The 14091-nt window shown below is 39.6% G+C and overlaps 1 protein-coding gene across 5 annotated transcripts in view; it reads left to right on the top strand.

Annotated features, from left to right (window-relative positions):
- ARHGEF10 (Rho guanine nucleotide exchange factor 10) overlaps nucleotides 1-14091 on the top strand; it is a 117394-nt gene that overhangs the window by 29982 nt on the left and 73321 nt on the right. For 3 of the 5 annotated variants that reach the window (XM_075049252.1, XM_075049250.1, XM_075049251.1), the window contains exons 3-10: nucleotides 906-1076; nucleotides 2409-2699; nucleotides 3901-3964; nucleotides 5154-5233; nucleotides 6359-6415; nucleotides 9054-9217; nucleotides 12475-12591; nucleotides 13843-13957. In XM_075049252.1, the coding sequence (XP_074905353.1) occupies nucleotides 906-1076; nucleotides 2409-2699; nucleotides 3901-3964; nucleotides 5154-5233; nucleotides 6359-6415; nucleotides 9054-9217; nucleotides 12475-12591; nucleotides 13843-13957 (1059 nt within the window). Of the gene's footprint in view, nucleotides 1-905; nucleotides 1077-2408; nucleotides 2700-2774; nucleotides 3965-5153; nucleotides 5234-6358; nucleotides 6416-9053; nucleotides 9218-12474; nucleotides 12592-13842; nucleotides 13958-14091 lie in introns of those variants that run through there. The other 2 variants (XM_075049253.1, XM_075049254.1) reach the window with 2 other exon arrangements.

The following is a 14091-nucleotide window of genomic DNA, read 5'->3' on the forward strand; positions in this document are numbered from 1 at the left end:
CTGTTACCTGAAGAGGGGACAGGAGAACCCTATCAACTTCACGTATTGTTTCATAACATATTGGTGTATTTACATATTTATCTATTTTAGTATATATTTTTATGCTATAGTTATGAGGGTTTTTTGTAACATTTAAAATACATTGCTGAACACCTGTGTAAAAGTTAGGTATCGGTCATGGGTTTGAGGAAGAGCTTGGGAGGAAGGTCAGCTGGACCAAAAAAATTTCTACAGATGACATTTCTGCCTCAAGGGGACCTCTGGTAAGAGTTTCTCCTCCAGAAGGTGGGAGAGCAGCTAAGGCAGGTCTAGGGAGAGAGGGACGAAGCCCTTTTCTTTGGGGGAGCTGCAGTGATGGCTTCTGGAAGGAGGGAGGAGGCTGGTGGGTTTGGGCATCCCCCCTTGCAGCTGCTCTGGCTATGGTTCCTCTGTGCAGCCTCTGACAGAAGCTTTGGCTGCTGTAGGCAGCTTCTTGTCATGTGAATGCATGGCAAAAACAGCGGTCGGTAAGGCAGTGAGGGGGTTTAAACCTTCGTGGGTTCTCCAGGCTCCTGTGGGTAAGAACAAAGTCCCTGTACAAATAAATCTGTGAATTTATCTTGTTTAAAGAATTGGCTACTTAAGTGTTTTCCTAAAAATATTTTGGTTTTGGTTCATTATGACAAAAGTGAGGGTGTTTGCATTATCACTTCTTAATTGCTTTCCAAGTAATTTCATTGTTTGCACTAAAGGATTTATTGAAAACCGCACGAGGTCATCAACATGTCAAGGAGCTTTTGTTCTATACCAGTAACCTAAAAATCTAAGGGTTCATTGTGTAAGCTTCATTCATAATGTGGAACACTTGCTGGTTCTGTGAAATTATTATTAAGAGCAAACAACCAAAAGCGTGTCTTTCTGCACAGTTTTAGAGCATGAACCAAAAGCCGCAGGTATGAACAATGAAGAGGAGGATGAGGGAGAACAGTTTGACTTTGACAGTGGAGATGAGATACCAGAAGCAGACAGGCAAGCCCTTCTCCCACCTCCTCCTGGTCCTGGAAATAACATAGAGCACCAAGAGGCTAATGCCACAGGTAAGTCAGCCTGTCGGGCTGTGCCTCCACTAGGCTAAATAGTCAAGACTGATTATAGGATCCCTTTTCTTGACAGTGCAGTAAAAATACTTGTAAAAAGAGGTTTCCATGGAGATACCATACAAGTGTTTTGAATATTCCTGCTAGTTACACTCCTGGTAGATTTGACAAGGCAAATGACCATCCCATGTAATTGCTGTGAGGTTTCCCATCCAAGTGTGACATCCAAACCAATGGATTGGTTTCAGTTACAGTGCCATGCTACAGGAAAATTTCATGCCCTTGCAGCTCTAATGGCAGGTGGATGACTTGAGATAAGCTGCTTTCACAGCTAAGCTTGCTGGTTGCTGATCTCAGGATGATGTGCATAAAAATAAATGGCATCTGAATGTATGCATTTTGTTAATAAACAGAAGTCTTATTTTATTAAACATTAAAACATTTGTTACAACACATGCAGATGTTCCCAGTGCTGAGGTGTAGTCTGGAAATAGCTGTATTCTGCTCAAATCGACAACAGCTGATTTTGCTGACTTTGAACCAATTTCCTTTTGTAAGCGGAGTCATTGTGCTCATGGCAATTAAAGATAGATAACTCTTCAAGTGATAATGCAGTTTGACAGCCTGGAACTTAAACACCATCTTTCTGTGAAAGTTTGTTCCTTGCTTACCCTTTTCTGAAGTTGTACTTGGAGCTCAAAAACTTGATTGTTTGGGATGCATTTCTGCAGCTCGCTTTGGAGGGGCCTTTGGTTCTGCTATACATCAGCTTGTCTCAAGAGATACTACAAGCTTTGTGTAACAGAATAATTTCTTTTCAAAGAGGAAAACTTGGAAAGTTTTCTTTCGCCTTTTCTTAACAGAGCATTTTCAGGACTGTTCTTTGAGGAGTGTCCCTCCAGTGAACTTTTTCTCTCCTCATGGCTATTCCTAAAATGTTTCTTGTATTTGTGTTTATAAGATCCAAATTAATCTAGAATCCAGATTTTAACCTTCAAGGTTTAGGCTGTTTTGAGCCATGTGCTTATGATAAGCAAAAGAGGACCCTGGCTACTTGTCAGAAATCCTCCTATTCAGGATTTAGAATCCAGTTATTGTTTTTTCCATAGGCATCCTTGTAACCAAGCTTGTTTTGCTGCTGTTGCATTCCTCATCTGTGAAATAGGGAGGATAGCACTACTGTGTGGGAATTTTATGAGTCATAGATTGTAAGCAACTTGTATAGTAAGGATCAGGTCAGTGTTTTGCATACAAGCAAAAAGCAGTATTAAGCAGCTTGAAGAAGTATGAAAAATAAAACTTTATTTTTTTTGTTTAATTTTTCAACTAAAGAGGCCAATAATTTAGAAAACAGTGAGAAGCTACAAACATCAGAACCTACTGCGGAAGGCACTCCAGCCAAAGTAAATCCCTACTCGGTCATAAATATTTCACCAATCCAAGACAAGGATCCATCCCCGTCACCAGAACCAAGTCCTCAAGACGAATGTCCAAGTCCAAACTTGTCCGGTGGATATTCTGTTCCTGTGCCCTGTGGCTATGCTGTGCCATCTAATTTACCTTTGATACTGCCAGCATACTCCAGTCCTGTCATAATACGCAGTGTTTCTGTAGATGAAGAAGGTACTGTATTTACGCACCTTACTTTATTTGAAGGGAAATCCTTGTTTAATTTCAGGTAGCTGTGCTGTTTTGTAAATGCTTGTGTAGCACTCAGCCTGGACATGTGTGGGAGATTTTGTGTCAAAATAGAAAAACAACTCTATCCTGCGGTATGAACTAAAATTTCTTGTCAATCTCGGAAGAAAAATGTCAGTTTATTTTTAAAAAAAAAAGTTCCTATCAGACTCTGTTTGCCATAGTAGGATTGCGATGCCTAAGTATCTCAAGTATGTACCCAAGTATCAAGTATGTACATATAGTACAAGGGAGGACTCCTGTCTTATCTTGCCATTAATAATGATTAATGCTAATTCCCTTTTAATGTCATGAAATAATTTCCAGAGCCATAGTTCAGTGCAAGCCAAATGGTTTCTTCTCATACCTTATCATGTTTTACCTAGGTCCTGGCAGAGTTCCTGTCCCTTTTACCTTTTCTATATGTACTTCTGTTTGTTTGTTTGTTTATTTCCCAATCCTTGTGGATTTAGAGTTGCCCTGGGATTTTTTTCCTTAAAGATTTGATGAATTCTGTTTGTCCTTTGATACAATTTTAAGACAGAAGAGGAAACTTGAAAGGGAAATAACTATGGATTATTACAGAAACAGGAACAGTCCCCCATTTTGTAACCAGAATTGGCAAAGCTGACAGCTTAATGTCAAGAGAGCAGGAGGAACAGAAAGCTCCGCATGTCCTGCCTTTTTTTTTCTTTCTTGTATTTTGCATATATTATTCTTTAGCTATACAGCAATTCTACTGTAATTCCATGTACTGTGATGCTTTTTTTTTTTTGCAGCCTTTGCTGTCTACCACCATTAGGAATATTGGCAAGTAAAGGCTAATGTTTGTGTGGTTGTTATTACCTGTAGAGGAATATGTGTTTGAGAGATTAGAATTAAATGCATCAGACATTGTAATTTCCTCTTAACAGCTCTTATACCAGATTGCTGTGTCTCTGAATTCTTTCATTTGCAAAAATGGATAGTGTGAAGAAACTACATTTTTTGGGACGTGTTTAAGAATAAAAATATTGTATAGAAGTAGATTATACATTAGCAATGAACTAGTAAAATCAGTTTCTTATGCTAAAATGTATCATTTGAATCATACTGACATTTTTTTCCAAGCATTTTGGTGATTTTTTTTTTTTCCCCCTCTAATTAGCAGGTACGCAGTCAGCAACTGAAGAATGTCATAATTCTGTAAACTCAGAGGAGCCTCAAAATAGGTGATTGTCAGTTTAGCATGTTTTAATGATCTGTAAAATCTTAATTCCTAAGAAATCTTACATTTGATAAATATTTTATTTTTCATGTGTGATGCTTCCATGTTTGTTTATTTTCATTTTCTTAACTCAGTAATTCTGGTTGTGTACCAAAATCAGCACTGGTTGAGGTCTTGTGTGTATAACCATGCATGACATTTTTGAAGGAACTAGGTTTAATTTTTATAGTCATAACAATGTCACCTGCAACAGGCTGCTGGCGATCATGTAGTCTAGCCTGCTGCTTTCAGCAGGACCACTGCCAACATGCCATTGGATCAGGCATGGCCTTGATGGTTGAACTTTGAAAACCTCCAGGGATGGAGATGCTGCAGCTTTCCTGAGCAGTCTTCCCTGCTGTACTACACTTTGAATTTTTTTTTCCCCCTGATGTCCAAACCAAATCTTCCAGTGTGCAGTTTTTTGACCATTCCCCCTTGTGTATCATCTGGCACTGAAAAAAACCAGCCCCCCAAACCCCAAAAGAAACCCAAACAAAAAAACCAAAACCAACTCCATCACCTCTGTATCTCTCTTCCAGATAGTTGTAGTTGCTGTTGGATCACCCCATAACATCCTTTTCACCAGACTAAATAAGCTCCATGTCTGCCACCTCTTTCCTTGTAGGCCATGTGCTTTAGTCTCCGACTTCAGTTTCTCCACATCTCTCTATAGGTAGCTTCAATTTCTCCACAACTCTGTAGAAAGGCAGTGCCAGGAAGCCAAAAGTGGATGTGCTGCTGCAGGTTCAGCCTCAGCAGTACCAACCAGAGGCGGATAACAGCCTTGTCAAGGCTGATGGCTCCTGATATAGCCCGGAACATCTTTAGTCTTATTTACAGTGAAAGAGCAGCTCTCACTTCACTGCTTTCTAAGAGAGAGTTTTCTGTGTTCTGGTATAAGAACTCAAAAGCAAAATATTTCTTGAGATTGGAAGGGAAATGTTTTCAATTTCTTGGCTAAAATTGTCACACTGTTAAATAGAATAGATTACTAATGTCCTAATTACATACTGAGGCAGCGTTTTTGACTAATCAGCAGCCTCGGAGTGGGAACTGGAAGGCAGCAAGTTGTTTATTGTCTTGTCTTCACAATTGTTTAAAAACATGTGGTGTAGCTTTTAATGCTTTTTTTTTGTGGCCTTTTTTTCAAGTGAAGATAACCAGGCCAAGAGAGAGGATGATGCTCTGGCCAAGTGGGTTGCAGATCCTGCAAATACAGCATGGATGGAAAGTAAGTATCAGTGAGCACTGAAGTACAACTATAGAAGGTCAGTTTTAAGTTGTGTTCAACAGTATGTGTGTATCTGTATGCACGTATGTATTTTACAGGAATGTCCATGTTCATTTTTATTGTATTTTTTTAGATATGTTCCAGAACCAAGTTATACCAGTTAAAACATTCAGCAGTGTAATAAAATTGCGTATTTTAGAATAAAGTTAACATTCACTTTTCTATGGAGTGCTTTTTGGAGCCTGTGGAATAATTTGTTAATGCCTTAAGGAAATAGTTTGGCTCCATCAGCATGTGTGCAGTGGAAATTTGCTCCAGTTCAGAGTCTGCTCTGTGGCTGTATACGAAATTGTTCTTCTCATGCAGTAATTGGCAAATAAGTTCTTGGAGAATTTGGAAGGGAAGGGATTACCACTTCTTGTTGGTGTGTGCCTTGGCTGGCAGCTGCATTTTAAACCAGAACAGACCATGTCGTTTGAGGACAGGTTATCCTGCCTGTTCTCAGGTGTTCCCACTGGGCTGGAGGTTCATCTTACATGTCACTTGGAGGGACTGAAGAATTTGCATCCTTGTTCTGCCTCTTAATGTACTACAATGATCATTACATTATTTAGTTTTCATTCTTTTTTTAAAATGTCTATTACAGCTGCTCTACAGCCATTTAATAAGGCAATGAGCAGTGCTTGACAAGCACAGAGCATACCCTAGTGCTGTAAAAAGGAGAGAGAAATGTTGGCTATTGAAGTGGATTTCTGTTTTCAGGCTACCAAAGGTCATCATAAACAATGCAGATAAAACTGTGGAATTTCACAAATACCTTATACTGGTTTTGTGCATTATTACATTATTTGAATGATGATTAGATGTACTAGCAAAATGCTAGTGGAGAATGAGTCATATCTCCATTGTATTTATATGTGCCAATATAACAAAAATTCTTTAGAATAGAATATTTCAGTTGCAAGGGACCTACAATGCTCATCTAGTCCAACTGCCTGACCACTTCAGGGCTGACCAAAAGCTAAACCATGCTAAGGGCGTTGTCCAAAAGTCTCTTAAACACTGTTTGTTGGTCCCATTCAAATATTAGAGGGTTCTCATTTTTTTTTTCTGTTTTGCTTTTAGACCCAGATGAAGTAATTTACGATGATGTTCCAAGAGAAAATTCAGACTCTGAACCAGGTTTGAGGTCTTTGTAATACAGCCCACATTGAAAGCAGTGTGATATAGAATTATGTGCATGTATAGTGAATAGATACATTCACTAAGTACCTAAAATATATGTAAATGGGATTAATACTGTGTCAATAACTGGTAGGTCTTACAAAGTTCAGAATTAAACTAACTTTTGAAAGACTTTATCTCAGCAGGTCTCCTGCACTGCTCTTCTCAAAAGCTGAATTCTGCTTTATTCTATAGAAACTGTCCCAAATGTCTGAATATTCTGTATATTAGAGATTTACAGTGTTGGGTATTGTAGCTATAGTGACCTAAACAAGGCAAGGTAGGTAGGAAAAGAGTGGTTTAAATAGTTAAATAATGTATGATAAATCTTCATTGTCGTGGTTATGCAGAGACTTGCTCTTTTCTTGAAAGTCCCCCTTCAACATAAAAATACTTGACAGATGGAATAGGAGATTCAGAGCAGCAGTTTACCATCCTGACTGTGACTCTACAGAAAAGTTTTATTTCAGCTTTGGAGTGGTCCAGCTCCTGATGGAAGGGGCAGAACGGATCTTAAAAGTAGTTGCTGGAGCCAAGATTTTACCTTTACTGGGAGTGGTGGAGCTAGGGCTCAAGAAGCTTATTTCAGTGAGTTCTCACTCAGATTTGTTTTGCAGTTTTTGGTTATAGTGAAGAATGTGCTTAAAGATTGGTTGCTACTAACGTGATTTTGTGTTTGAGAGGATCGGCTTATTAGGAACTCAGCATCTACTTGTCATGGCTCTCAGAGGGTTTAGGTGTTTGATACTGAAGCTGTTAATGATTCAAGAAAACACTTAAGCTTTCTTATGTGAATACCACATTTACCTTTAAAGCTGTAACGTTATCATTTCTTGTTGTTAGTAGTGTTCAGGCAAGGTGTTTCACAAATTATTACTGAAATGTGTTTCATTTATTATTTGAAAGTATTACGTTACATTCATGACTTGAATGCTTTTATTACTGGAAGGTCCCTCAGTGGACTGTGCTGCTCTGGGCAGGGACATCTTTGCGCTGTCACTGCTCAGTCAGGAAACACAAACACCAAGGCCAGGAGGCTGAGCTGGGGAGGGATATGGGATGCGGAGCAAACTCTGCTGAGCATCTTGGTCAGAATTTTCAGCTTAACCTAGGAGACATTAATTAAAAGTTTGGCTTTCTCTTTGTCCCCAAAGACATGGAAATATTCTGAGAAAATAGATAGTGAGGGAAATTTCATCTTTGTACTTTCACGATCTTAATGTTTATTATTTGTATATTTTGTCAGGGAGACACAACTATTCTAAAAAAGTGACAGTAAGAGCTCAGTCTACATTAGCAAGATATGTCCGCCAAATCACTGGGTAAATCCTGCCTTAATATTTGGCACTGCAAAAGTTTGACTTACATAAGTCTTGACTTATTTCGACTGACTATGATGATTCCCTTAAATTATTCATTGAGCTAGATTACCACTAAAATGTCGTCTTCAGTAAGTATATTTTAAGGACAGTCTTGATATGCATGGAGGTTTAAAAAAAAATTCTTAAAATTTGATTCTTCTAAATTAGAGGAGATTCCTCTGTGTTAATTGTAAAGAATTTAATTTTAATATTAAAATAGTATTATTGGTCAAAATGTAGTTTTTAAATTATGGAATCCAGGGCTTAAACCGATGTGTAAAATGTCAGCTTTTCTTTCGAGTACATATTTTTTCTTGATTTAAATAAAACTTCAATCTTAAAATGAAAGCGCAGCTTTTGTTTACTGAATTTAATATGAGACAGTTTTAAATGCTGCGTTATAACTTCTGACAATAGAGATCCTTGACCGAAGTGTCCACACTTCTCTACTTCTAATGACAAATGATGCTGCATGTAGAGTGCATGCCTATTTCCTGATAAGTAATCGGCACTAAACATTTTCCATTTTGTTTTAAGTCAGTTTGTCATACTTGACATTTGTGCCAATGAAAAGACCTGTGTCTTTAACAGGTGATACTTTGGTCAGCCTTTGCAATATAGCTTTCTGTATCTTGAAAAGGTTAATACTTCAAGCTCTTAGACTAGATTATGGGCAAGGTAACCTGCAGATATGGGAGACTCCTGGTGGAGTTGCAAGAATGACAAGTCATAAAATACCATAGTGTAATATGTTTATTGCTACTTTGGTCTGATCTGTTCTGCTTGAAGTAGTGACATTTTCACTTGATTCTTGCAATGTTTTAGCATTTGTCATTTGAGCTGATGATGAAAATGTTCCTAGCGCCAAATGGCAAGCTTGCAAATGGAAGCATGCTTCTTCTCAGTGCAGACGTGTGTTCATAGCTACAGTTTGAACTTCCTTTGAATTTCTTCTAAAACATCTTGTGGGATTTGGACGTAACCATGTAGTTTGAGTCGGGCATGTTGTTAAAAGGATCATGGTGGGTACCTGTAACACTGTTATCTTTTAGTACTCTGTTTCAACAAAGACAACCCACTTTGGCTGTTTGAATATTGGATTTAATTCACATTTTAAAATGTGCATACAAAAGTCTGTATAGTTCTTTATAGTACATCCTGAACAATTTTTTTTGTTGTTTAAACAAACAGAAATTTCAGTGTAGGTTTTTTTTATTTTGGTTTAATTCTTGCAGAGGAGATGATTTATGATGATGTTGAAAATGGTGATGATGGTGGAAACAGCTCGTTGGAATATGGGTGGAGTTCAAGTGAGTTTGAAAGCTATGAAGAACAGAGTGATTCTGAGTGTAAAAATGGAATTCCCAGCTCCTTTTTGCGAGGCAACCACAAGAGGCATGTATGTATCCTGCAGTGCTGCTCAGTTATTGAGGTTATCCTGATTTTTAACACTTGCCTTTATCACCTGTATTTCCCTTCTCCTCAATCCAGTTTCAAATGCCAACAGCATCTTTTTAAAGGAGACCTGAATCAGTGTGGGAGTGAGACAGTCGTCAACAAAATGTAACAGGGAAAAGAAAAGATGAAAATATTAAACAGAAGCTCCTTAAAAAAAGAAAAAACTCAAATTGGATAAAAGCAAAATTTAAAAAGATTATTTTTGCTTGTGGACAGTTCTTCACCTTTTCTTCTTTTGCAGCCGCCGGATTAGTGTAAGTGGTAAATGAGTGTGGAAAATAATGTGAAGAGCAAATGGGGGTAAGCCTGACAAGACTTGAAGTTTTGGGATCCTTCAGGTGCTCAAAAGGCACAAAACTGTTCACCAGTGTTCCCTGCCTTTCTGTCTTAGATCTGTACCACTTTGGTTGCTTGAAGGTGACTGAGCTTAAAAAAACCCCAAATAAGAGATTTTTGTCATCAAAGAGAAGTCTGTACCATTTATTAAGGAGAGACGAGAGGTGGGGTGATGAAAACGATCCAGCTGTGTCGCGTCTCTGGTCTAGCACCTTTGGCTGCATCCGTGCCGCGGGAGGCAGGAACACACCGACGGCGTGGGTGCCTGCCCTCGCTGCGTCTGTCTGCACGTCGGGAGGAGCCCTGGGCTCCCTCCCGTGCTCTCGCTGCTTCGGCTCCTCTCCTTCTGCCTCCTCTCCTTCTGCCCTTGTGCCCTGTCTGAGAGGGAAGGCTTGCCTGGGACGCAGGCAGCTTCCCGCTGCCGATTCCCTGCTCTGAGCGCTTGGAGGACGGGGATGCGGGGCACAGTGGGGACGGGCAGGGCTGGGTGCAGTGCCTGAAGTCACTGCAGAATCCTCAGGGCCCCCCAGTGTGTGCTGGCTAGGGATAGGCCCCCAAGAGCCACTTCACTACTGCGTGTACCCTTAGCTGCTCCAGCACCCCGCGGCTGGAGGATGTAGAGGTAGTAGCCAGGGTGTTCTTCCATGAGACCCTTATTTTCATTTTGCAAGTTTCTTATCTTGAGAATAAAAGCCTCACTGTCTGTGCTTTCTCCCAGAACACATTATCAGCTCTCCCCTCACCTCCATCCTTGCTGCCCATCCTTTGGAAATCAGGGAGTGAGCAATTAACTGCAAGACTTGAGCCCACCCAAATCGACACTTTGTAAGCTGAATGCTCATCCTCTGGTTTTGTTGTGGCTTTGTCCTGACTAGAACAAGTTTAAGCTATTGCAGCTGTTTCGTTCTGGAGAGTTTTTTAACTAGACTGAAGAAAATGGGGTTTGGTTTTGGGGTTTTTTGTTTGTTTCTTTTTTAAATACCTTTGGAAGAGACTAGGAGATGCCTTTGCATGTCAATGTGTAGATCTTAATATGGCTGCTGGTTTGTTCTTTTTTTTTTTTTTTTTTTTTAAGTCTTTTTTCTGTTGTCTGTTGTCAGCTTTGGCCATAGTCATAGGTGTCTATTTACACATGTGCACAAAGCAAGGTTTAAAAGCTGTTTTTTAAACACTTAACAGGCATACTTTGATCTGTCACAGGAAACTGTTGGCAGTGGGTTGAGAGTGATGGTGCCAGGATCAGGCACAGAGTGAGCAAGAGTGGTGGGAGGAGAAAGGCATGCTTGGGGCTACTGCCCTGCAGCTGGCTTTCCCAGGCCTGTGACGAAAGGTTTTGAGAATTGCTGTGTGAGGATGGGGATTAGGAGTCTAGGGACACATTAGCTGGTGGATGGAGAAGTCAGAGAGGCTGCTGTACCTGGATGGGTTACTGGGAGGTAGAGAAGTCAGGAAACTAGAGAAGGGGTTTGGCAGAGCATGAGGAAGGACAGAAATTTTAGGATTCCTGAAATTAAAACAAACAAACAAAAAACCCCAAAACCCCAACCGACCAACCAAAACAAAAAAACCCCAACCCTCCCTGCACCAGCACTTCAACACAGGCAGAAATCACTCCAATTTATACCTTTTTTTCTGTGTCCATTCCTTACACTAACTCTTACTTCTCCTCAGGTCTTGTGATGGATGTAACAGTATTTTCCCAGCACATCTCCTTCTGTAGCCTTTCAGAGCCTGTGAGGGACTTGCCTTGCTTATTATCTTTAGTGTCCATTGCAAAGTATGGGAAGGTTGGAGGTGGGATTTTTAATTTTAAATGCTAGTATGACTTCCCCCAAAGTCACGTTTTCATTATGACTCTTGATTATTATTTTATTTATTTATTTAAGACGGGAAGGTTTTTGTGCTATTAGATATTCCTAGTCTGTGAACCAGATGCTGTTCTTAATTATACTGCTGTAATGCCAGAATCATCATGCTGGAGGTAATCGCATCCTGACCCAGCCTCGTGGAGCTAAATGCTAGACCTGTCCCTTTGTTTTCAACTCAGTAGGCCTTCTCTTTCCTGATGCTTTCATCTCCTGCTGAATAACTGTGTTGACATCAAGCTGAGGGTTTTTCCATTGGATTTCTATTATAGGGTGCATCAAATATTTTCTTTTTTTTTTCTGGTTACATTTTAACCTCTTTTATCTGGCATTCTCAAAATGTTTCACAAATGTTAATTAGTATTGCAGAGCATTTGTCTGCAATCTTCTCCTTACCTTGGAAATGGATAAATTCATGTACGAGATGGTTATACCCATGGTCATATGATGAGGCTGATAGATGCATGTGGAAATTACAAGACTGTGTGCATCCTCCCCTGTTAGTGTCTCCTTACCTGACTCATTGGCACTGTCGATCTCCATCTTCTCAGGTGCCAGCAGCCTCCGCAGGTTCTTCAGCCTTTGAGAATTGTTCTGATTCACTGTATTGAAGGATAGTCAGAAATATACTCGCTAGGATTTGTGCTCCAACGAATGATGCTGGTGGTTAAAGCTGATGCGTTGTTTCCATACGGTTTATAAGAGATGTGCACAATATAGTTAATACACAGTTAGCTTAGCCTAAGTGACTTTGCCCCTCTCTTTACACAGTTGCCAGCGTAGCAGAAAGGTGCCTGGCTGAGTTTCAGAAAGTTCAGCGATGCACAGGAGTGATGGGCCATTCGTCAGGTTGGAGCTTCCCTAAATGATAATTTTCCCTCAGTTGTCTGTGTATTGGTAGGCAGACGGGGCAACATGCATGATATACGCAAGTACTTTAGCATGAAGTTTGCACTACAGGCTTTTTGAAAAGATTGTGTCTTTTTATACACTGTAGCTTTCTCATGACCTAACGCGTTTAAAGGAGCATTATGAAAAAAAGATGAAAGATTTGATGGCAAACACTGTGGGAGCGGTAGAGATTCAGCAACTAAAGCAAAAACATGAGCTGAAGGTAGTGTAGTTGATTTTTGTAACTAGCTATGTTTAAATTATTGCTTTTCCAACCCAGACAATGTTGTCTTTTTCTTTCAATAATTACTTGAAAAAGCGGACAATAATTTGTACGAAATGAATTCTAAATGTGCTGGATTGTTACTATGCAGTTTGTCTTAAAAGTACTTTGTCGAGGACCTTTTCTCATGCTTATTTTTAATGGTAACAGTTTCAGAAGGTGAGATAGGGCATTGTCCTTCCCTGCTGACTGGTGCCCTTATCCCAGCGTGCGAGCCAGGCGTGCAGCCCCGGCGCCTCTCTGAGACCCGGGTGAGCTCCACAGGGCTGGCCTGGCCCTGGCGCTCCAGCAACGCAGGATCAAATTGCGGGAGTCAGAATCTCCCTGCTCTCCATTCTGAATGGAGCCAGTATGAAAAGGCTGGGGTTTTGCTAAAAGCTTCGTCTCAAACCAAGAAATTGCCTGATTACAGCAAGACAGCTTTGTTTGTGTTCTGGTGTCGCCAATGATGTCAGCACAGCTCTGACAGTAGTAGGGATTTTTTTTGCCGTGGTGGCATTTTGGGAAAGCAAAAGTACAAAGTGGTTTTTTAAATAAGCATTTCCTAGCAAAACAACACTCCATTTTTACTTTTTTTTAATGAAATTTCTTTTTGCCGTAGTATGTGTACTATAAAATTATGAGATTCTTAATTAAATCAACTTATTTCTTCAATTAATGAAATTATTAGTTGTAACATATTCTGCAAAACAGTTTATTTAAGAATATAGTTAATACGGAATTGAGTCTAGGGGATTATCTTTAGGTCAAAAATACTTTGGCAGAGCTAGTGGGACATTGGAAGGTGGACAAGAACCCTGGCCGTTAATGACCTCTTCATAGTGTTTATTATATTATGTGAAAAGCATTTGAGACTATTTTGAGTTCAGACGTTTGATGCAGAAGGGTTCTTAAGCATTTCTGCTATTTTAGGCTTGCATACAATATTGCCATGAAGCAAGTCCCTTTCTCAGGGTTTGATTTTTTTTTTTTTTTTTTTTTTTTAAGAAAAAGTACAGGTGCTCAGATCTGAGCTTTGATGGATCTGTGTACTTACTATATATTCCTTTGACTTTGGGCTATATTTATAGCCTAGACTACTTGACAGTGTTCTTTTTAAAGATATTTTCATCAAAAGTGTTCTGCATGGTATGCTCAAACATGTTCCTGTTACTCACTGAACACGCAGACTGTGTTTTTTTTATCTTACAGATGCAAAAGCTTATGAGAGCTGCTAGAGAAGGTACCAAAGATGGGCTTGAAAAGACAAAAGCAGCTGTGAAAAAGGGTCGTTCTTTCATTAGAACAAAATCTTTTATTTCTCAAGGTATGTGCCAATTATACTGTGTTTGTAACTCTCTCTAGTAATTTCTGAGAAAGGAAGTGAATGGCCTAGCAGGTTTTTGTACTGGGAGCTGAGTACTGGATGCATGAAATCAGCTTTATATCAATAAATTATGG

Source organism: Buteo buteo, chromosome 17 (genome assembly GCF_964188355.1).
Source record: "Buteo buteo chromosome 17, bButBut1.hap1.1, whole genome shotgun sequence".
NCBI classification, from domain to species: domain Eukaryota; kingdom Metazoa; phylum Chordata; class Aves; order Accipitriformes; family Accipitridae; genus Buteo; species Buteo buteo.